Genomic DNA, 25621 nt, shown 5'->3' on the forward strand with positions numbered 1-25621 from the left:
TTAATTTCCTGCGTTTCGGTTGTTCAGGTTATGGACAGAGAACATATTTGCATAATTGGTGAGGAAATTAAAAAAACGACGTAGGGTATAAATGGCAACTCGTAGTTTTGAATTTGTAGTGTTATGGAATAACAAACCTCATATAAGATGTATCATAAGTAATACTTGGAATAAAATAAAGTGAAATTGGAGTTTTAGAAGACATGTTACGAATAATAGTGTCATGGCATGATCTGTCAAGAGATTTGAATAATTTTGTAGCAGCATTGAAATGGTGACACAAATGCAGGGCACTTCTTAATTTGAGGAACTTTCTTTTAGGTTAATAGTCATACATTTGATGGGAACTTGTTAGGATCAGGAAATTGTGGGCGTTATTTTAGGCTGTTATACAGTTGAGTGGAAGCTATTTTTCATATTTGAATTATAATTATTGAAAAAGAAAAGAAAACAGAAAACATTTATTGCTCTTAGTTCATTAACATTTGGTTTTAAATGACAAACTTTATAATGGAGGGGTGTGCAAGTTTAGATCAGGTCTCATACTATCAAGAATTCATTTCTGACTTTGAAATCGATATGTTCTCTGATTGTAACAACTATGAAACATGTGTTAGAAGAAATGAAAGTGGTTATGAAATGACAGGAGAAAACCACTTTCCTGTTATGGCGGAAAATAAAACTTTCAGCAGCTGCCGATACGCTGCATCAAATTTTCCTGGGTATGTTACACTGAAGTTTTTTGGATAAGAATATTTGAGCCGCACCATGAGAAAACCAATATAGTGCATTTGCGACCACCATGGATCCAGACCAGCCTGCACATCCACGCAGCCTGGTCAAGATCCATGCTGTTGCTAACAGTTTCTCTTATTGCAAAAGTCTTTGAAAGCGAACAGCATGGACCCAGACTGCGCAAATGTGCAGGCTGGTCTGGATCCATGCTGGTCGCAAATGCATTATGTTGGTTTTCTCATGATGCGGCTCATTTAGTTTTCTTGGTATATGTCACAGTAAGGATGACCAGGTCAACTTTACAGCTTCCGCTTTACATGTGCATTCACTGCCATTCAGTGAGAATATTTAACACTTACCATGCTGGACAAGATTTGTTTTGCCTTTGCAACCAGTGTAGATCATGATCAGCCTGCACATTCACGCAATCTGATCATGATCTGCACTGTTTGCTATTCAGCCAGTAGCCAGTATGTTTTTGATAAGCACCTCTTCTTATAATGAATGTTACTGTCCAAACTGAAAGATGGACAAGTTCATTGCAGAAATTTAGCAGGGTAAGGGTTAAAATAAAGGACTAAAATTAAAGGTAATTAATATCTTGGTGTTTTTAATTCTATAAACAGTTCTTTGAATGCATCGATCAGTAAAATCCTTACAAACATTGTCTGTGTTATTTTGGTCAAAACATGTTATTCTCAGATTTTACATTTGAAAAGGTGAACAGTTACTTCACATTATCTTCATTTATGTAAACACGAAATAAATCTTTTTGTGGATAAGCAATATTTTGTGTTGTGTATAAGGTTATACACTTATTAAATGTTTAACTATCTGCTCACAGTATGAATTTATACTACAACAAAACAAGTGGCAGTTATTTTGATATTAAAGTGACTGTATCTACAGTACCCTGCTAAATTTCTATAATGAACTTGTCCATCTTTCAATTTGGACAGTACCATTAACTGTTAAAAGGGGTGCATACCAAACATATACTGACTGAATGGCAAACAGTGCGGGTCATGATCAGACTGCACATTGTGCTTGTTGCAGAGCTAGAATCAATCATGTCCAGCATGATACCGGTTAATTTTTAATTCAGCCAGCTTTTATTTTCAGCCAAGTTAAGGTCATTTGATGGAGATTTTCTAAAAGTTAATATCTACTGATTAGATAACTTAGTGAAAGATGAGCTCAGTACATCTTTAAAACATTCAGAATAATAAAATATGTTATTACTTATTTGGACTACCTTTAATAATGAGTAACCAGAAAACTGGAGAAATATTTGCCCAAAAAAATCCTTGCTTGTTCATTTAGAAGTTTCAAATCAGTTTTAAATATTATGTTTACATTCACAACTCAAGTGCTATAAATCATTCATTTCATGGGCATAAAAGTTCTTTCTTTTTTTTTTGCCAAAAAGGCAGTTTCACAGTAATATAATTTCATAGATTATATCTTTTAAAGATAAAATAAATGAGATTTTAATTCCTTTTTAGGATTACATAAAATTGTGAATTGAATTAACTAGGAAATATATGGAAATTAATCCCTCAGAAATAGAAATTAAAACTCGCTGTTTGATATATCCATAACAAGGTTTATCCTTAAGTTCTGATGACACACAACACAATACCCTTCATGTTATACATGATTTTGGGCAGTGTTACATTCAAAACACCTTTGCTCATTAAGATGTTTTGCTGTTGTATTTTTGTATTATAATTTGTTGAAGACAAAAATTTATTAAGTAATAAGCCTGAAGGATTAAAAGATGTCTTAGACTTTGAATTATTTTATACTGAAAGCCTAATTTGTTTTTGTTTTATTTTCAGTCAGTACCATGACCAAAGGCTGACAAGGTAGGGTATTTAATGGTTTAATGATATGAGCTGCACCATGAGAAAACCAACATAGTGCATTTGCGGCCAGTATGGTTCTAGACCAGCCTTCACATCCGCGCAGTCTGGTCAGGATCCACCAGATTCACTTTCAAAGCCTATTGCAATTAGAGAAACCATTAGCGAACAGCATGGATCCTGACCAGACTGCACAGATGCGCAGCTGGTCTGGATATATGTTGGTGGCAAATGCACTTTGTTGGTTTTCTCATGGTGCGTCTCAATTATGTTGTTGGAGTGATTTTATAACTTTTCATTCATAGACAAAGTAAAAATAGTCTGTATTTTCAAATTTTTTATTTTCGACACTAACATGTTGAAAAAAGAAAACTTGTTATCTCATACAGGGTGCAGTAAAATACAGTTTGCTAGAAATCCGGAGGTCATAAGCAAAAAGACTTCGAGTATCAAGCAAATTGGCCAGAGACCACATGTATTGCTGAAGGCACTGCCCTGGAACTAGAGGGAGTGTTTTCACTGTATTTATACAAACCCTTTTAAAAACTTCAGTTTTCAGTCATATTTGAACTCAAAAATGTTGCAACACTTCAAAGTTTTCAAGAACAGATCATATGTCAGTAACAGTTTAGTTACGCAGTCTTTCATTTTGATTTACGTTGATAACAAATAAATCTAAATTACTTTTCAGAGAGGCAATGAGGAAATATCTAAAAGACCGAGGGGATCAAGTGCTTGTTATTTTACACGCTAAGGTTGCTCAGAAGTCATATGGTAATGAAAAAAGGTAAGTTCTGGATTCAATTCACAGTGTGAATGTGTTGGTGGCGAGTTACAAAAATTGGAAAAAAAAACAAAAAAAAAAACTTCAGGTTAAGAAACAGGTGTCCATTAAGTTTTTGCAAAATTTGCTTGAGTTTTGTGTTACTGACTCTTAAATTCCTAGCGCTCCAGGTTATTGCTTGACCTGGGGGTAGTTACCATTGATTTGGAAAGCATGGGGGTAAAATTGGAATTTCTGGAAAAGATATTTTAATAATCATGTGCTGATCAAGGGTAGACTTATTGTGCCTGTTGAGGGCAGGGTTTCATTTTAGTAACAGCATTTTCTTTGGACCATTCTGTTGTATCATTTGTTTGTCTTGTTTACATTTGAAATTTGAGAACAGAAGACATCCAACTTTTTTTGAACTGTTGTTTTTCATATCAAATGAGTCATTTTATTTCATAAAACATATCTATTTATATCCTGAAGTAAATTTTTACAGAAAAGTTTTCAGTCCTTCGTAGTTATTGAATTGAAGCAGTAATTATATGTACAGAAAATCATGTACAAAGGAAACAACACATCGGCTCTCACAAATGGCGCTTAAATATATCTCAGCGTCTGCGGTTGAGACTGTATCCGATGCTGGCTTATATTTTGTACACTTTTTACAAAAGTAACTGCATTGTTTTAAGTAGTATTTTAAGAGTTTCTGAAAGTGAAAATCACTTTCGTTCTTCATGTTTTGCATTGATTCTGAAGTACAGGAAAGAAAAATTTGCAAAGACACAACATAACATGAGCCCTGTATTACCCAGTTTTTCACAGATCGAAATGAAAAATTTTATTTAAGTTGGAAAACATATTTTTTTTCGTTTTACATTTCAAAATCAGAGATTGTTATTGAATATTCACAGTTTGACTGTTTAACCTTAGGAAAGAATACATTTTGAGGGTCCTAATTATGTCTCACAATATATGATATTGAGTTATGTAAAAAGAAATTTTGCTTCATGCTAGTGAAATAGAAAATACACATTGAATTTCAGACATTTGAACAATGATTACATTTCAGATTTTTTTGTCCTCCACCATGTATTTATTTATTTGGGAATGGCTGGAAACGGAAAAAAGAGGAAATGGAGAAGGGCGGGGCTACGGAACAGGAATCAACTGTTTGTGCTTTTATGGGGATTGGTAATTCAGACCAGGAAATGGTGCAACTAAATATGGAGGGAAGGGTAGGTGCATTGTTAATGAGTAAAGTTAGAAACTTGGAACGCCAGCTTTCTACAGGTTTTTGTTGAGCTTTATATACATTTCAGTACTTCATAATTATGTTCTTTGGAGCCAGATTTTATCCCCTTTCCTAAAAGTATGTTTTCTCAAATTTTTGACAAAATTCCCATTGAAATTTTTTTGGCATATTCCAACCGAAACTCAGTAGAGCTATATACTGTTTTACATCAAAAGAAAATGTACTTCCAAGTCTTTCTTGTCAAGGGAAATGTACTTCCATTCCAACACAATTTTTCCTCTATAAAACATATTCTGTCCTAATGAACCCTGCCACCATTCTACCAATAACAAAAACCACAGTTTCTGATGATATTTTTTGTCTACCTGTAATTTATGTGGGAATGTTGCCGGTAGCCTTTAGAAAACAACCAAGTTCTGTTCCAAAATTAAAGAACACTCTTCTTATTTACTAAAATGTACCATAAACAATTACGTAAGTGAAACACTGTTGAAACAGTGTTGTATGAAACTTTGTTGTAAAGTTTTGAAAAAATTAATTCTTGTACAAATTGTCGCATTGCGAAATGTTGACCTACATTTTATTGTTCTTTTTCAGAATTACTGTGCTGCAAAGACACTATATATATCAGATTCTGATAAAAGAAAACATTTTATGTTAAGTGTAAAAATGTTCTATGGAAGTGGGCAAGACATTGGTGTATTTCATAGTAAAAGGATTAAAGTAATTTCTAAACCGTCTAAGAAAAAACAGTCTTTGAAGAATGCTGATTGTAAGTATTCATTTTGTTACTGTAAAATCGTTCTTATTTGTAGGGCTATCATTAAAAAAAAACATAGTTTGCTGTAACACAACCTACCTGTGAAAACTGCTGCAACCCAGCCTTTTTTTTTCTGGCCAGTTAGATGGGGAAAAAAAAATTTTTCCCAGTATTATATGCAGAAAAAAATCCCTACCTACTTATCTACCCGCACAAAAAGCGTTGGGTCACGTTACTGCAAACAATTTTTTAATTTTACGGCCTAGATTTTTGTTGATTTCTTGGTTGAAACAATTAAATTTAGGGTAATTTTGAACACTCTAAAATATTAAGGTCTAAATCAGTTGAAGGCTGACACAAAATTTACAGATACACATGTATATATTTTTTGAAAGGTGCTGAATGGTACAAATGACAATAAAACACGATTTAAACTCAAAAGACATGGAAAAGGCCAAAAATGTTCAGAACGATAGCGTTAAAATCAGTTTATTGATTTAATGCCTTTCAACACGTAATCAACATACATGTACATACAGTTAAAACTCAATATCTCGAACCCACTTATCTCAAAATTCTGGTTATCTCGAAGACATTTTCAAGTCCCGACTCGAAAACACATGCGCATAATATCAATTTTTTAAGTCGAATTTTGGTTATCTCAAAGTAAAAGGCTCCATCTTTTTGCAGTGCGAGATACCGAGTTTCAGCTGTAATACAGTTCCAGGAAATTGAATTTGTTTTTTTATTTCAGTATGTATAGCATCGGGGACCAAAGTAGCTTTATTTAACAGATTACGGTCACAGACTGTGAGTACAAGATATCTACATGTGGAGGACGGCAACTTTCACGCTAGTTCTATACAATGGGGGGCTTTCACAATACACTTACGTAAGTTTGTTAATAAATATGTAAGGTAATGCATGACTAAGTAAAAGTTTAGTATTTGAAATTACTATAAGTTGTGTTGTACACTTTTATTATGCCCCCCTTGGAAGAAGTGGGGGTATATCGTTTTGCTTTGTGACAAGGGTCAGTTCAATTCATAAGATTTGTTTTACAATCAATGCTTATAGTTGTATCGAAGGAGATGCATCTAGACTGTATTTCTCAGATATGTACAAAGTTGTTCGTTGCAGTATATATAATACACTGTGTATTCTGTGTTTACAGTTGATGATAACGAATCAGAAAGTGAAGAGTTTACGGTTAGGGATGGTTATATACATTACGGGTCTACTGTGAAACTGGTGTGTTCTGTTACTGGCATGGCTCTACCTCGACTTGTAAGTTTTCTTTTCTGCGTTGTTTTACATTGTTATCTTCAGTTAGTAAAGACATGAAAGATTGAAAAATATAAGTAAGAAAAAAAGTATTTGTATTATTAGAATTTGATATGTAATTGGTTACTGTTGTGAAAATTGTCCAATTGCTTTATCATTTTGGCTAAAGCTATTTAGCACTTTCATGGTTATGTCAAGATTCTATTTATTGGAATATTGTTTTGCTAACATGCTAAAAAGTATTTGCATATGAAATATTGACCTTGAGAGTGTTGAAGAATGATCGGTTATTAGATTTGTATCGAGAAATATGCATGAGTTCTGCAGTGGAAATATTGCGCGAATTTAGGAGCGCAATATTATTCCGTGAAAGAACAAGTGCATAGTGCTCGGTGCAAATCTGATTGTATCTCCTAACAAGATTTAATAAATGTTATTGAATATTGAAAGAGAGACGATGGTATTGTGTAAATATCCTTGCCTTTAAATTAAAATGTTTCTATGATAACAGGTGATACGTAAAGTAGACAAGCAGACTGCAGTGCTTGATGCAGACGACCCAGTTTCTCAGCTCCATAAATGTGCCTTCTACCTGAAAGATACTGAAAGAATGTACCTCTGCCTTTCACAGGAAAGAATTATACAATTCCAGGTAGGATTTAGCGAAAGATACAACATTTTGTTAGCATTTGTAAATGGTGTCTGCATAATGAAAGTTATGCATGTATTGCAGATTTCTGTAAAACTATTTGACCAGATGCTTTCAAACTTATACATAGATTTAGTTTTTATTTTTAAAAAATCATGTCCCTTTTCAATTTAGAAATTTTGGTTAAAAGTTTTGCATGTTTTAACAATAACTACATGCTGTGAAATAAAATTGAAAGTAAACTACCAGGATATTGTATTTTCCTTCTGCATTTCAAAAATATCGAGCTTTCTTGCACATTAAGGGGAATAGACAAGAATTGTACAGTTTGTTTGTTGTACAGAGGCTGTTGCTCTGCAGAGGTTAAATATTGGAAAGTGGTCTGGTTGGTATGAATATAGCCATGTTGTTCTTCAAAAGGCATGATTTCAGCGTAAACTGTATAATATATAGCTATATATAATTCTAAGAAATGAAGGTGTACCGATTGTGAGCAGAAGACTTACATTAGTTGTTTTTGAAAAGCTTGTTCGTTATTCTTTGTGGTTGCGACAAAAATGAGGCTGTGAATTATCATTTTGCAAGAAAGTAGATAAGCTTTTACTGTGAAGTCATTAATATTCATGGGGGACTAATTTTTGTGGATTTTGTGGTTGAGTCAATCCACAAAATTTAATCCCAACAAACAAGTAAAGTTCCCATTCATTTTATGTTCTAAAGTTGAAATCCATGATGGGTCTTCCCAGTCAGAGAAGTGGGGTACCGGTTCCCCTCCAGGAGGCACCCGACCGTGGTTCCCGAGGCGACGGACAACGGGACAGGCGATTCCAGTTTAAAATTTCCCTTTTGACCAAAACCACGAAAATTTTATACCCATGAAATTAAATGATTTTACAGTATATTAGTATAAAATCCTCTCATTTACAGGCAACACCATGTCCAAAGGAGGCAAACAAAGAGATGATCAACGATGGTGCATCATGGACTATAATTAGCACAGATAAAGCAGAATATACATTTTTTGAAGGCATGGGGCCAGTCAAAGAACCTGTGACTCCAGTCCCTGTGGTAAATAGTTTACAGGTAAGTGGTTCACAGTCTTGAAGGCATGGGTCCAGTCAAAGAACCTGTGACTCCAGTCCCTGTGGTGTAAATAGTTTACAGGTAAGTGGTCAAAGAACCCTGTGACCCTAGTCCCTGTGGTAAATAGTTTACAGGTAAGTGGTCCAAGAACCTGTGACCCCACTCCCCGTGGTAAATAGTTTACAAGTAGTGGTTCACACTCTTGAAAGCATGGGTCCAGTCAAAGAACCCTGTGACCCCAGTCCCTGTGGTAAATAGTTTACAGGTAAGTGGTCCAAGAACCTGTGACCCCAGTCCCTGTGGTAAATAGTTTACAGGTAAGTGGTTCACACTCTTGAAAGCATGGGTCCAGTCAAAGAACCTGTGACCCCAGTCCGTGTGGTAAGTAGTTTACAGGTAAGTAGTTCACAGTCTTGGTGTATACATGATTTGGCTATAGTACACCAAAAGTTTAGTTAGATTTGCTGTTGCAAGAGAAATATCATCGAGTTGATTTTAACCTTTACCCTGCTAAATTTCTAAAATGGACTGGTCCATCATTCAGTTTGGGCAGTTCCACTTACTATTCAAAGGGGTTTTCACTGACAATTTAATGACTAAATAGTAAACAGTGCAGACACCGTGATCGGGATGTGTAGGCTGATCTTGGTCTGCTCTGTTTGCAAAGGCAGAATCACTTGCTACCAGAAGGTTAAAGGTTAAGCTCGTCCTTTTACCTGATGTGCTGCACACAAAGTGATGAGGACAGAAAACAATAACAGAGAGTAGTGATGTTAATTTTCTGAAGTGTGTCTTTAAATTTTGATTTCTTGCATCTTTTATTAGCTCACCTGTCACAAAGTGACAAGGTGAGCTTTTGTGATCGCGCGGCGTCCGTCGTCCGTCCGTCCGTGCGTCCGTAAACTTTTGCTTGTGACCACTCTAGAGGTCACATTTTTCATGGGATCTTTCTGAAAGTTGGTCAGAATGTTCACCTTGATGATATCTAGGTCAAGTTCGAAACTGGGTCACGTGCCATCAAAAACTAGGTCAGTAGGTCTAAAAATAGAAAAACCTTGTGACCTCTCTAGAGGCCATATATTTCACAAGATCTTCATGAAAATTGGTCAGAATGTTCATCTTGATGATATCTAGGTCAAGTTCGAAACTGGGTCACGTGGGGTCAAAAACTAGGTCAGTAGGTCTAAAAATAGAAAAACCTTGTGACCTCTCTAGAGGCCATATTTTTTTATGAATCTTCATGAATATTGGTCAGAATGTTCACCTTGATGATATCTAGGTCAAGTTCGAAACTGGGTCACGTGCCGTCAAAAACTAGGTCATTAGGTCTAAAAATAGAAAAACCTTGTGACCTCTCTAGAGGCCATATTTCTCAATGGATCTTCATGAAAATTGGTCAGAATGTTCAGCTTGATGATATCTAGGTCAAGTTCGAAACTGGGTCACGTGCGGTCAAAAACTAGGTCAGTTGTGACCTCTTTAAGGGCCATATTTCTCAATGGATCTTCATGAAAATTGGTCAGAATGTTCAGCTTGATGATATCTAGGTCAAGTTTGAAACTGGGTCATGTGCGGTCAAAAACTAGGTCAGTAGGTCTAAAAATAGAAAAACCTTGTGACCTCTCTAGAGGCCATATTTTTCAATGGATCTTCAGGAAAATTGGTCAGAATGTTTTCCTTGATGATATCTAGATCAGGTTCGAAACTGGGTCACATTGGGTTAAGAAATAGGTCAGTAGATTTAAAATTGAAAAACCTTGTGACCTCTCTAGAGGCCATATTTTTCATGAGATCTTCATGAATATTGGTCAGAATGTTCACCTTGATGATATCTAGGTCAGGTTCGAAACTGGGTCACGTGGGGTCAAAAACTAGGTCAGTAGGTCTGAAAATAGAAAAACCTTGTGACCTCTCTAGAAGCCATATTTCTCAATGGATCTTCATGAAAACTGGTGAGAATGTTCAGCTTGATGATATCTAGGTCAGGTTCGTAACTGGGTCATGTGCGGTCAAAAACTAGGTCAGTAGGTCGAAAAATAGAAAAACCTTGTGACCTCTCTAGAGGCCATATTTTTCACGAGATCTTAATGAAAATTGGTGAGAATGTTCACCTTGATGATATCTAGGTCAAATTTAAAAGTGGGTCACGTGCCTCCAAAAACTAGGTCATTAGGTCAAATAATAGAAAAACCTTGTAACCTCTCTAGAGGCCATATTTTTCAATGGATCTTCATGAAAATTGGTCAGAATTTTTAGCTCGACTATTCATAGAATAGTGAGCTATTGCACTCGCCCATGCGTCCGCGTCCGCGTCCCGATTTTGGTTAAGGTTTTGTATGTAAGCTGGTATCTCAGTAACCACTTGTGGGAATGGATTGAAACTTCACACACTTATTCACTGTGACAAACTGACTTACATTGCACAGGTTCCATAACTCTATTTTGCTTTTTTACAAAATTATGCCCCTTTTTCGACTTAGAAATTTTTGGTTAAGGTTTTGTATGTAAGCTGGTAACTCAGTAACCACTTGTGGGAATGGATTGAAACTTCACACACTTATTCACTGTGATGAACTGATCTACATTGCACAGGTTCCATAACTCTATTTGCTTTTTTACAAAATTATGCCCCTTTTTCGACTTAGAAATTTTTGGTGAAGGTTTTGTATGTAAGCTGGTATCTCAGTACTTACTAATGGGAATGGATTGAAACTTCACATACTTGTTCACTATCATGATCTGACATGCACTAAGCAAGTCCCATAACTCTACTCTCTTTTTTTCAAAATTATGCCCCTTTTTTCGACTTAGCAGTTTTTGGTTAAATTTTTGTATGTAATCTGATATCTCAGTATCCACTAATTGGAATGGATTGAAACTTCACACACTTGTTCACTGTCATGATCTAACATGCACTGTGAAGGTCCCATAACTCTACTTGGCATTTTTACAAAATTATGCCCCTTTGACTTAGCACTTTTTTGTTAAGTTTTTGTATGTAAGCTGGTATCTCAGTATCCACAAATTGGAAAGGATTGAAACTTCACACACTTGTTCACTGTCATGATATGACATGCAGTACAGAGGTTCAATACCTGTACTTTGCATTTTACAAAATTATGCCCCTTTTTAGCCCACCATCAGATGGTGGGCTATTCAAATCACTCTGCGTCCGTTGTCCGTCGTCCTTCCGTCCGTCCGTCCTTCCGTCCGTTAACAATTTCTCGTTATCGCATCTCCTCAGAAACTACCTGGGGGATTTTGACCAAACTTTGTCAGAATGATGTATTGGTACTCTAGTTGTGTCCCCCTGAAAATCAGACTGGTTCAACAATTGTTTAGTAAGTTATGGCCCTTTGTTTATTTCTATAATTTACATAGATTTATATAGGGAAAAACTTTGAAAATCTTCTTGTCCAAAACCACAGAGCCTAGGGCTTTGATATTTGGTATGAAGCATCATCTAGTGGTCCTTTACCAAGATGATTCAAAATATTTCCTTGGGGTCTAATATGGCCTCGCCCCGGGGGTCACATGGTTTATATAGACTTATATAGGGAAAAACTTTGAAAAACCTCTTGTTCAAAACCACAGGCCAAGGCTTTGATATTTTTGTATATGACATCATCTAGTGGTCTTCTACTAAGATTGTTCAAATTATCCCCCTAGGGTCAAATATGGCTCCGCCCCGGGGTCACATGGTTAACATAGATTTACATAGGGAAAAACGTTGAAAAAACTTCTTGTCCAAACCACAAAGCCTAGGGGTTCGGCATTTGTAATGTAGCATCCCTCTAGTGGTTTTCTACCAAGTTTGTTCAAATTATCCCCCTAGGTCAAATATGGCCCCGCCCTGGGGGTCACATGGTTCATATAGACTTATATAGGGAAAACATTTTTAAAATCTTCTTGTCAATAACCTACAACATTCAAATTTGGACCACATGTATGGTTTTTAGTGGCAAGATGAACCTTGACATGAGTTGACCTTGATTTTGACCTAGTGACCTACTTTCACATTTCTGTAGCTACAGCCCTTTAAATTTGGACCACTTGAATAGTTTGTGCACTGAAAAAAACTTTGACCTTGACTTTGACCTAGTGACCTACTTTCACATTTTTGAAGGTACAGGCTTCAAATTTGGACCACATGCATAGTTTTGTGTTCTGAATTGGAATTCGACCTTAATTTTGACCTACTGACCTACTTTCACATTTCTCAAACTACAGCCTTCAAATTTGGACCACATGCATAGTTTTGTGTACGGAAACAAACTTTGACCTTTACATTGACCTAGTGACCTACTTTCACACTTTTGAAGGTACAGGCTTCAAATTTGGAACACATGCATAGTTCTGTGTTCCGAAATAAAATTTGACCTTGATTTTGACCTAGTGACCTACTTTCACATTTCTCAAGCTACAGCCTTCAAATTTGGACCACATGCATAGTTTTGTGTACCGAAATGAACTTTGACCCTAAGATTTACGTAGTGACCTACTTTCACATTTCTGTAGCTACAGGCTTCAAATTTAGACCACATGCATAGGATTGTGTACCGAAACAAACTTTGACCTTGATTTTGACCTAGTGACCTACTTCCACATTTTTGAAGGTACAGGCTTTAAATTTGGACCACATGCATAAATTTGTGTTCTGAAGTGTAATTTGACCTTGATTTTGACCTAGTGACCTACTTTCACATTTCGTCCTTGAAATTGATCTAGTGACCTACTTTCACATTTCTCAAGCTACAGCTTTCGAATTTGGACCACATGCAAAGTGTTGTGTACGGAAATGAAATTTGACCTTGAGCTAGTCAGTAAGTCTTGAAATTTGGAACACTCAAAAATGGCACATTGGTGGGCGCCAAGATCACTCTGTGATCTCTTGTTCAACTTTTGTATTCATTCAATTGACAAGGCTGTTGAATAGTCGAGCGTTGCTGTCCTCCGACAGCTCTTGTTTATCTTGATGATATCTAGGTCACTTGTGCTCAAAAACTAGGTCACTATGTCAAATAATAGAAATAACGACGTCATACTCAGTTCAACACTGGGTCATGTGGGGATAGGTGAGCGATTCAGGACCATCATGGTCCTCTTGTTTATGTGTAATTACTTGTTGACTGATAAATGACAAATGTTTGTACAAAATACAGTAGATTACACAATTCTGTCCACGATTTTATAAATGTGTAATATTTTAAACAAAATATTCTAGAATGAGTTGTGTATTTGTGTTGCTGGTAATTAAAAATGTTCAATATTTCAGTTGAATGGGGGTGGAGATGTGGCCATGTTAGATTTAGTAGGTGAAAATTTTACTCCAATGTTACGGGTGTGGTTTGGTGATGTAGAGGCAGAGACTATGTACAGGTGTGAGGACGGCATGCTGTGTGTCGTACCCGACATCAGCGCCTTCAGAGCCAGCTGGAGATTTGTTAAACAACCACTACAGGTAAATTTCATTTTATCTTTTATGTTTTCTTGTGTTAAACATCAGGCAGTAAAGGATGGGTGTTTCTGCATCTTAGAAATATTTACATATAGATAATGCTGGCAAAGGATATAGTGATAGCACTGATCTTTGTTATGTCAATTATAGGCCTTTGTTATGTTCATTTTTAGCTCGATTTTTTGAAGAAAAAGAAGAGCTATTGCGCTCGCCCTAGCGTCTGTGTAGACATCGCTGTTGGTTAAAGTTTTTTATATAGTCAAATATCTCTGTTACTATCAAAGCTATTGACTTGAAGCTTAAAATAGTTATTTACTTTCAAAGTCTATACCAGGAGAAACAATTCCCATAACTCTGTTTGAATTTGAGAGAGTTATGCCCCTTTTAACTTAGAATTTTTAGTTAAAGTTTTTGATAAAGTAAATATCTCTGTTACTATCAAAGCTATTGACTTGAAACTTAAAATACTTATTTACTATCAAAGTCTACACCAGGAGAAACAATCCCCATACAGTTGTTTGAATTTTGACAGAATTATGCCCCTTTTTAACTTAGATTTTTTGGGTTAAAGTTTTTGATAAAGTCAAATATCTCTGTTACTATCAGAGCTATTGACTTGAAACTTAAAATAGTTATTTACTATCAAAGTCTACACCAGGAGAAACAAAACCCATAACTCTGATTTAAATTTTGACAGAATTATGCCCCTTTTTAACTAAGAATTTTTTGTTAAAATTTTTGATAAAAGTCAAATATCTCTGTTACTATTAATGCTTTTGACTTGAAACTTAAAATAGTTATTTACTATCAAAGTCTACACCAGAAGAAACAATCCCCATTACTCTGTTTGTGCCCCTTTTTAACTTTGAATTTTTTTGTACTGGCAAAGCTCTAATTAGGGTCAAGCACTAAGAAAAGTCGAGCACGCTGTCTTACAGACAGCTCTTGTCAGGTATATATTTCCCTTACAGTTTTCATTATATTCCATTTCAGGTACCTGTTTTGTTAGTGAGAAATGATGGGGTGATATACTCTACTGGACTAACATTCACTTATACACCAGAGCCCGGTCCCCGGCAACGATGTCGGGAGGTCGATGGACTCCTTGGCAACAGCCATGTTAACCAATCAGACTCCTCAGCTAATAATAGTAACAATGGTCAGAACGGACTGTTAAGTCATGTTGACCCAGTGTAGCCATTGACTTGGTTGTGATATAACCTAAAATGTGCATTAGAATAAATTATTTTGTGATACTGTTATGTTCAAATTTAGTGCTAGTGTGAGAGTTCAGTGCAGTTTTTCTGGATAGTCTGTGAAAATTGTGAATGGAATATAATCAACATCAGCATGCGGATAGAATTCAAGACTTCAGTCACTACTGGACTTGTTTTCAAACGATTTTCCATCAAAATATACTATTTACTGACACATGAAATTTTGCATTTCTCATTTAATTTTCATTGAATTTATTTCAACTTTACAACAAAAGATAAACAGCATTAAAAAAAACTTGACAGAGTCAAATTTGTAATACTATAATTATGAAATCATGTTCCTCTGTAACAAATATCATGAACTTTTGAATATCAAGTATATCATGGAATCAGCTGTCCTTAAAACATTTTTGACATAAAATCTAAGTAAAAGATGTCAGTTTTGCAGAATAGAATATAACATTGGCTAATGTAATGAAGATATTTTTTTTATCACTGAGTAGATTACTTGTTATTTATGAGTTTTGATATTCCAAACTGTTCATGAAATTAGTGAATTTTTTGTGTGTAGAAGGCAGCTATTTAAACTTGTGTATTTTTTTTTGCAATGACCAACATTGAAAAACAGCGATACACGGTGAAAGACAGAGTCTTCCTTTTCAGTAGCAGAGATGGGTTGACGGTATAGGATCATGCATTTTGTGGTTTTCATTCGTTAACTGGAATATAATATCGTTTAGTAAATGATAATAAACTCTCTGCAACAAAGTCAGTATTTTAAAACTGTGCTTAAGTCTTTGATATACTTAAAATTATGCCAAATCTTGTGAAAATGAAAAGTAAACCGATTAATTTCATAAAACTACTTTTTTTCCAACATAAACAATGCTGTATGTTAAGATTTACAAGTAAAATGAAATAAAAATAGCCTCAATGAATACCAGTACAACAGAGTCATTCATGCATACATGTACTATTCAACTATTAGTAAATATATTCAATGTGTGAATGGAATTAGTATTTGACTTAGTATTTTGAAACACTTGAGATGATATGTCGTATTGTTGAATACTGTAAAATCATTTAATTTCGTAGGCATGAAATTTCGTGGTATTGGTAAAAAGGGCAATTTCGTGGGGATATAAATTCGTGGATTTCATCGTTTGAATATAAAATGAATGGGAATTTTACTTGTTCATTAGGATTAAATTTCGTTGATTGACTCAACCACGAAATCCACGAAAATTAATCCCCCACGAATATTAATGATTTCACAGTATACTATCAGAATTAACCTTTGCAAAATAAACAAAGTACTATGTAATTTTTCCATTTCCAAGGGCAGAAAAAAATTACAGTTTTAGCCAATACAGCTGTTTTAGTTGAGACATAAATTTGTGAATTTAATCTAATTTTTGTTGATATGAAATGCAAATTTGTATCTAATTTTTTGGATAAATGCAATCGGTGAATTGTGATTATAGGTAACTATCTCCGCAGCTCTGCCAACCCCAAAATCCTCGAAAAATTAAGTCGGCCACAAATGACAATGATTTCATACTACAGTAATGTTATTGTTGCAGTTTTATACCATGCATTTTATTACTGATATATTTATATGCAAAACAAACTTTTGTTAATGTAAATGGCAATGAAATACACATATCAATACATGAAATTAATCCACTTCAACTGTTTCGTGCAAATTTATGTTAACCAGCCAGCATTGGCTTTATGAGAGTTTTTAGGGCTTTTTCCAAGGGTTCTCATGGGTCGCCAGTGTTCTCTCGGGCCACCAGTGAACAGTAGCTGAATCATCATAACTTAAGGCTATTGCCTGTTTGTTTACCATAGTTGAAATTTTGGTGTAGTGAAAATAAATTTCACCAGGGGCCCTTTTTTTCACAAATACCCTTGAAAAAGCCCTGATTTTATATGCAGTCTAAATATCTATATATATTCATAACATTTCATTAATGTCTATTTTCTCTGCACATGTAGGGGTCTGCATGTGCAGTTTGTCAAGGTTGCTGGTTTCAAACCAAACCACTTTCCTGCCATACTGCAGGTTTGAAATGTCGCCTGTGATTTAAATTCCTTCATATGAAAAAAACATTAGAAAGGCTTCTGTTTGGGTCTTTGCTCATGTGTGCCTGAGTTAATGTCCATCCAGTATTCAGAAAAGTTGTAAAATCACCATATGACCCTAGTGCTGTTGGATACATGCACTAGATTTACTTTATTTAAAACTTACGACATTGTTCATAATTTTTGATATAAATTATATAAAACCTAAATTTCTCTTTTGTTCCAGAAAAATCTAAACGTTAATTGTCCTATGCTTCAAAAAGAAACAAAAACCTTCCTTAGAGTAGACATTGCAAGTCATTACAGATCTGTTTGCCATTCCAAAGATACAATGCAGCACCAAAATTGAACCAAGCCATGAGAAAACCAACATAGTGCGTTTGCGACCAGCATAGATCCAGTCCAGCCTGTGCATCCGCGCAGTCTGGTCACGATCCATGCTGTTTGCTTTCAAAGCCTATTTCAGTTAGAGAAACTGTAAGCAAACAGCATGGATCCTGACCAGACTGTGCGGATGCTCAGGCTGGCCTGGATCCATGCTGGTTGCAAATGCACTATGTTGGTTTTCTCATGGCATGGCTCAAATATTTGTTACACCAAACTACATCATTCAAAATTTTCATTATTTCTCATTGTTGCATGCACAAACCTAAAATGTTGTTATTATGTTGTTTTTAGTGCCAGTATATTTTTTGTCATGTATATTTTGAACTTGTTATCATTGTATTTAAAACTATAAATGCATGTATAAACTATTGATGCGTGTTTTATCTATTGATGCATGTATATACAGATAGGTAAATGTTTTTTTTTTTATACAGATAATAGATTAAAGTTTTAAGTTTACTGTAAATGCACATGTTTTCGCTGGGTCAGAATTTCCCGAGTTTGAAATTTTGTGTATGTTCATGAGGTTTAATATTCGCGGAATTGTAAAAATTGTATCCTACTTGAATTTGAATTATACTAATGGTGAATATTTATGAGAGGATGAATTTTGGCGTGATGTAAGGCCTTGTGAATATAGCGAAAATTAAATCCTCGCAAAAATTTCTGCTTTTACAGTTTATGAGTGGTGATGTAGGGCAAAACCTCTCATCTGAGCTGTTGGATCCATTAAGCATGCAACTAGGGTTTGCTCATATTATTTTTTTTTTTAAAGTACACAAGCTGAGTATAAGTTTTAAAAGAATCCAGCAACAAAATTGAGTCAAAGTTGCAATTCTGTGACTAATAGACAAAAAATGATAGATAATATCAAAATTCTTGATGATAAATGGCTGAGTGATTAAGTCTGTTGACTTCAAATCACTTGCCCTCTTTTTGCGAAAAGTTTATGGAGGAACTAATACTACATTGTACAAGGCATTCCCATAAAAATCATATGCATGACCTCCATGAATTGTAGATGCACCTAAATATCCGTTTAAAGTCTGTATGAGGAATTGAACAAGGATTGCTATCTGTTCTACTTTACAAGTTGCAGTTTCAAAATTATGAAATTTATTATCTATGCACATAATGAAATAACACTGCAATTATCAAATAATAATAACTGACTTGATCCTTATCATGCTGAACATGACTGATTCTGCCTTTGCAACCAAAGTAGATCATGATCAGCCTGCACATCCGTGCAGTCTGATCATGATCTGCACTGTTCGCTTTTCAGAAAATATACTTTTGATTAGCACCCCTTTTAACAGTTAATGGTACAGTCCAAATAGAAAAATGGACAAATTCATTATAGAAATGTGACTGGGTAAGGGTTAAAATTGGTATGTGTTACATAGACCTTAATTGCAATACATAGTTTATGTATTTATTTATAAAAACCTGTTGTCTGGATATCTAGTGCCATTTTTACAATTGACTTGTTAAGAAAACTATTGTTTTAAAACATATTTTAAAATGCATGTCATTATATCAGGTAAAGAACTTTCAGCAGTGATAAATATTATGAGCTGTTCATATTTATGGAACACAATCTTGTTTTAGTTGTGTTATCACCAGGGCCCAAAGTTATAAAACCTGAGTTTGGAGACCAGTCTCAAAATTCCAGCACCTGATTGGCTGTTTCTTAGCTCATTTTTGAAATTGACCAATGACAAAGCAGCATTCTTGGACTGGTCCTCAGTCTCAGTTTTATAACCTTGGATCCAGTTCTTTTAAAATTAATCTGATCAAATATGTTTTTAAATTGTATATATTATCTCAAGTTAGGGCAAATATTGAAATGCCTGGAATGCAATGCTATATAAATGCATTATTGTTGTACAGTACGATTTTGTAAAATATTTTTGTGTAAATATTTTATATTCACATGTTAATACATACACTCACAGTCATAAATGCCAGTTGTTTTTTGTTTCCAATTCATTTTAGGTCTTTTCTTATAAAACAGTTAAATAATAAATACATTGCAAAATAACTGTGTTTTGTTATTGATTGTACTTCTTGCTGTCTGTCTACAGTGCAGTACAGTAAAATTTGCAATTCAAGTAAAAAGATTAGAGAGCTGTATTGGAATCACTTTGTCCCATGGGTCAGGAAGCTTTTTATGCCCTCGCATGTATGTGGCACAGTGGGGGACAGAGTGTTTCTGCTGTCTGTAGGTCTGTCCCAAAATCTTGTGTCCAACTCCTCCCACACTATTAGCCTGAGTTGCTCCAAACTTTCACAGATGAACAACAAGCTTGAATGGCAGATGACCATGAAGGAAGGAACTTATGCTATGACTTTTTTACCACAGTTATGGCCCTTGGAAAGTCGCTATATAGAACATAAAGAAAAATCTTGAGTGTGCAACTTCTTCAACATTTTAGAAATGATATGCTTGAAAGTTTCACAGATGAAGGACATTCATGTGAAGATGATCAGAAATAAATTAATAGACTTTTGTATGGCTACTTTTCTAGAATTACGGCCCTTTCCTAATTTCACAAATAGGCCATAGTGAAGAAATTTGGTGTGTTCAACTCTGTACACTTTGTACGCCCGTCTCTGAAAGAGCGGGGTATATTATGTGAACACCAGTGGTGGCGTGCAGAGCATGTCCACTCTTTAAGGTGAACAGCTTTCATCGGATCTTCACCAAACTTGCTGACCGTTTGTGGGCATAATATCTCGGGGCCAAGTTGGATAACCAGCCAAATCGTCCCAGGCACTCTTGGATTATGGCTCTTGAATTACTTGAAAAACTGAATTTAGCCTTGTCCGCTCTCTTAAGTCCAACAGTTTTCATCCAATCTTCACCAAACTTGCTGACAATGTTTGTGGGCTTAATATCTCGGCCAAGTTCGATAACAAGCTAAATTACCCCAAACATTCTTGGATTATGGCCCTTGAATTACTCGAAAAACTGAATTTTTCCTTGTCCGCACTCTTAAGTTGAAAAGATTTCATGCAACCTTCACCAAACTTGCTGACAGTGTTTGTGGGCTTAATATCTTGGCCAAGTTTGAAAAACAGCCAAATCGCCGTCGGTACTCGTGGATTATGGCCCTTGAATTACTCAAAAACTGCAAATTTAGCTTGTCCGCTCTCTGAGTCCAACAGTTTTCATCCGATCTTCATCAAACTTGCTGACAATGTTTGTTGGCTTAATATCTCGGTCAAGTTCGATAACCAGCCAAATAGCCCCAGGTATTCTTGGATTATGCCCCTTGAATTACTCGAAAAAATTGTGAATTTAGCCTTTTCCATACTCTTAAGTCGAAAAGTTTCCATGCGACCTTCACCAAACTTGCTGACAATGTTTGTGGGCTTAATATCTCGGCCGAGTTCGATAACTAGCCAAATCGACCCCGGCACTCATGGATTATGGCCATTGAAATACTCAAAACACAGCGAATTTAGCTTGTCCGCTCTCTAACAGTTTTCATCTGATCTTCACCAAACTTGCTGACAATGTTTGTGGGCTTAATATCTCGACCAAGTTCGATAACCAGCCAAATCGCCCAAGGCACTCTCGGATTATGCCCCTTGAATTTGTTCAAATTCGATGACGGGCGTATTTTGTGACAGTCTGGCACTCTTGTTGAAGAAATGGGTTCAAAGTTAGTCAGATGCACATCCTTATTTGTTTCAAACTTTCAGCCGAACTTCCTTCATATGAAGATGGCATGTACTAAACACTTTGTTATTTAGAGTATGGCGCAGTATGTGTGTGTGTGTGTGTGGGGGGGGGGGGGGGGGGGGGGGGGGGGCGTGCAAATTAATTCAGTTCCGCAGAAGGGAACTGTGTTTCCCCATACCATATTTGGGGAGATAGATTGATTTTGTCCTGTCCAGACTGTTCCTGTGAAACTATTACTGTAGTAGTATTTTAACCAAACTTTGAAGGAAGGTGTTTTACCAAAGCTAGCTTTGTATATTATTTGCATTTTTCTTGTTGACTGATCAGTGATTAATTGGTGCCGAAATTCAGCCTCATTCCCCTGTCAAAAAAGTGAGTTGTTTTCCCCTATTTCTGAAAAAAAATTCCCTTCCAAAAAAACTTTTTTTACATATCCCAACCAACAAAATCCTGTCTAGATGTACATCATAATGTAAACTGTACCCTCATTTAAAACAAGAGACAATGTAGTTTGAATTAATTTTCTTTTCCCATGTAACATATTTATGAAAAAATATTGCTTTTATCACGACGCATTTTTCCTCCTATTTTAGTGGTTACGGTGTAATTTTCCCCTCCTTACGGACTCTGCCACCATTGCCTCAAAACTTAAAAAAAACCACTGTGACTGATTATGGGAGGGGGGCACTCACATGTTTGCCGTTGTCTATTTGAATTTATTAACTTCTTATCTCATTAAGTATTTGACCTAATGCCATTAAATATGATAGGATTGTTACTCAGCATGTGAAGTTTTGCACCTGGAATTTTGTTTGGGATTTCTCTCAACAGACAATTGTCATGGCTTTTGACTTAGTCGTAAATGTATATGAAGGACAAGAAAGCTTGTCACATGTACCTTAAATTTTGTTTAACCTAGAAGCATGAAATACTATAGGATATGTATTCAGCACGTGAAGTTGTTCTCCTTGTTTGGGAGTTCACTGACCCAGACCAGAGTTATATCCATTGACTTCGTCAACTTAAAGATTTGTGTTGCACATAAAACAAAAAGTATTATTTTTAGAGCATAAAACTTGATGTACTAATAAACTTCGATAATGTGACAGTTGACCTCAATACGATCGACACTTTATTTTTCAGTAGATGTAAATTCAATAATTGCTTTACAATAGATCTTTGACGGATCATCTTTGAACACCCTTGAACGTATTGGACTCAACTCACGGTGTATACCCATATCGGATCCCTCTCTGTGGAAAATGAGAAAACGGATCCCTCTCTGTTCGCGCACAGGACACTCTCTGTGCTTAAAAATGAACTCCAACGTCAGTCAGCTCGGAAAATCAAATTTTTCGTCCTAAACACATTTTTGTGCATAAAAACATGTGGCCCACGGAATGACGTAGCTGTATACCATTGCTTTTTTATCGTTACATTTGTTTTATCAGTTCACACAAGTCCAAACGAAGATGTAATGTAGACGGAGGGTACTGGCTTGGATGAACATCGTGCGATGTTTATGAAACTTAAGTACGATTTTCTTAAATATAGCAAATATCTGGTACCTTAGATGTGAAGTCGTTGATCCCATCTTACTTGTAAACACACTTTATGTGGATATTTCATCATGTTTCCTTAAAAACGCCCTACTTTCAATTTCGTTGATGCACGGGATCCCTCTCAGTCGGTGCAATTTTGCCTCACAGGATCCCTCTTGATTCTCCGCACAAGCACGGGAACCCTCTTCGACAAAAATTTTCTATTGGCACCGGCACCCTCAACTTCAGTGTTAGAATTTTGAGATGGTATTCTTATTGAAAACAACATCTGTTTCTAAGGGTATAGATCATGGTGTTTTAACTTCCCTTAATATGCTTTTAAATTGAAAACAGCAATTTCACATAACATTCATATTTAAATTTTATTATCAAATTTACTGATACCTACGGAAGAGCATTAGTTCCAGGTGTATGTTATATATTAACTCAAAATTTCTAGTTACTAACTCGAAAATTATCTCGAAATTTCGAGTTATTAAGTCGAAATTTCGAGTTACTATGTTGAGATTTCGAGTTACTAAGTTAAAATTTTGAGTTACTATCTCGAAATTTCGAGTCACTAACTACAATTGTTTACGTTGATGTATAGGTCCTGGCCAAGATTAGGTACCTGGTGTAGTCATTTGGTAGCCCTACAGGGTCATATGGCAGCGTTTGCTGATAGAAAATATCTCTATTTAAACAATGTTTCTTTATTTATTGATTTTGTTGGGTGTAACGTCGCACCGACTTCTCAGCTTTTATGTTGGAGGAAGACCTCAGGTGCCTAAACCATGCTTAAGTCTGGAAGGTTTCCGACCTAGTTTGAGCTCATATGTCAATGAAATATAGACATACCTAAATCAAAGTGTAATTATGAGTCCAACCAAGATTGGGTACCTTGACAGACCTTAATTTTGAGGAGAGGTCATAGAAGGTGACCGGGAAGTATTCAAACTTAGAAGATTTCACTATCTTGACCATGTCTGGAAGGTTTTCGACCTAGTTCGAGCCCCTAACACATGAATATATTATACATGTAAATGAGGGTATATATCCTGGATACAGTTTGAAATCTGGAGTAGCTTTAGATGCTATAGTAGGCCATACATTGATGTATTATAGTATATGTTCAAGTCCCTACATGTTCGGTACAATATATGGATGTGTATATAGATGAGTCAAAAGTCGTCCATTACATTTTTGGCCTTTGACTGACGGACGGACGTTTTGCTGATAAAAGAGCTAGATAGTAACTTTAAATTTCAAGTTAATAAATAAAAACGCACCTGGCACTAATACTCTTCCGTAGATATCTTAGTGATACACAAATATCTTTTATCCTACCCTCATACCCTCATACAAGATATAGCATAAAATCGGCCTGCCAAACAAACTTTGCTTTATCTAGTCAGTGTCAAGATATCACTTTTGCGGGAATTTTTGAAATCACATATTTTATCAAAATTTTGCATTGAAACCGTCACCATTGTATTGGAAATTAATTGTCAAATTATAGGTTTTTATCCAGAAACAAAAATGTTATTGCTATTTTTCACTTTTACAGTACAGCACTTCAGCCGGAAATTTTGAAAACACCTTTTTCCCGAATTTTTCATAGAAACCGTTATCATTGTATTGGAAATGTTCTAACTAAGAAAATAAGTGGTAATATCAAAAGTTTTTATCCAGAAACAAAAAAGTTATTGCATTTTTTCAATTGTATCCACAAATAGAATTGCACTTGCAAACGTCGTATTATGACGTCAAGTCTGCACGCTGTTGCTCTTTCCAACGACTTTTCCCCCTATTTTTTGAACAGGTAGGATAAATAGAATATTAGATTACTGTCTGAAAAATTTAAATTTATTAGGCTCGTCTACGAAAAAAATATAAGGCTCGGCACAGCCTCGCCTAATATATTTTCTTCCACTCGCCTAATAAAATTAAAATTATCAGACAGTAACCTAATATTCTCTATTTAAACGCGAATTTGTATAATTTGATTTGATACAAAGAGGGGCCATTCATGCACAGCTAGTCTGAAAAGGTTCAGCGACACATCTGTACTTATCATAAAAAACCCCGTCCGCCCGGGCACACAAGTCCGAAAACATCGGGCGATATATGACCATTTTGTGTCGATTCGCCGTAAAACCCAACTCACTCACTCACTCACATACATTGACGCCTGACTTTCATATCGGATGCGTGGCATTAACTATTTTTTGTCAATCTTATTCAGACTATTGAAAAAAAATATAGTGCAGTTACATTACATTGTATGCGTATGTAGTAAAAAGGTTATCATCTTTGCATCGGTAAATATGCACTCGATCGTTCTTTAGCGGAAGAATATTGCGCTCCTATAGTCGTAGGCTACTATCTATTTCCGCTGCAAAACTTGTGCATAGCTATTAAATAACCTATAATTATTGTTTTGCTTTTAAATACGAACACCATTTCATAACTCTAACATTGAAGTTAAATTGAGAGGGCACCTCTGCCGATAGAAAAATAATTGTATCCGAGAGAGTGTCCGTGCCGTGTGTAGAGAGTCAAGAGGGATCCTGTGAGGCAAAACTGAGCCGACTGAGAGAGATCCCGTGCATTAACGAAATCGAAAGTAGACCGTTTTTAAGGAAATATGATGAAAATATCCACATATTGTGTATTTACAAATAAGATAGGATCAACGGCTTCACATCTAAGGTACCAGATATTTGCTATATTCAACGAAAGTCGTATATAAGTTTCATAAACACCGCACGATGTTCATCCAAGCCAGTACCTCCGGCTATATTCCATCTTCGTTTGGACTTGTGTCAACTGATAAAAC

At 35.6% G+C, this 25621-nt stretch overlaps 1 protein-coding gene across 8 annotated transcripts in view; it reads left to right on the plus strand.

Annotated features, from left to right (window-relative positions):
- The window catches only part of LOC123535620 (recombining binding protein suppressor of hairless-like), a 43245-nt gene extending 23651 nt beyond the window's left edge, over positions 1-19594 (plus strand). For all 8 annotated transcript variants that reach the window (XM_045318342.2, XM_045318341.2, XM_045318339.2 and 5 more), the window contains 10 exons: positions 2577-2603; positions 3292-3387; positions 4442-4607; positions 5222-5396; positions 6139-6276; positions 6559-6671; positions 7180-7320; positions 8245-8400; positions 13676-13861; positions 14852-19594. In XM_045318342.2, coding sequence (XP_045174277.1) covers positions 2577-2603; positions 3292-3387; positions 4442-4607; positions 5222-5396; positions 6139-6276; positions 6559-6671; positions 7180-7320; positions 8245-8400; positions 13676-13861; positions 14852-15055 — 1402 coding nt within the window. In that variant the 3' untranslated portion in view covers positions 15056-19594. The remainder of the gene's footprint in view (positions 1-2576; positions 2604-3291; positions 3388-4441; positions 4608-5221; positions 5397-6138; positions 6277-6558; positions 6672-7179; positions 7321-8244; positions 8401-13675; positions 13862-14851) is intronic.
- The last annotated feature ends 6027 nt before the right edge of the window (positions 19595-25621 follow it).

Source organism: Mercenaria mercenaria, chromosome 17, assembly GCF_021730395.1.
Source record: "Mercenaria mercenaria strain notata chromosome 17, MADL_Memer_1, whole genome shotgun sequence".
In the NCBI taxonomy this organism is placed as follows: domain Eukaryota; kingdom Metazoa; phylum Mollusca; class Bivalvia; order Venerida; family Veneridae; genus Mercenaria; species Mercenaria mercenaria.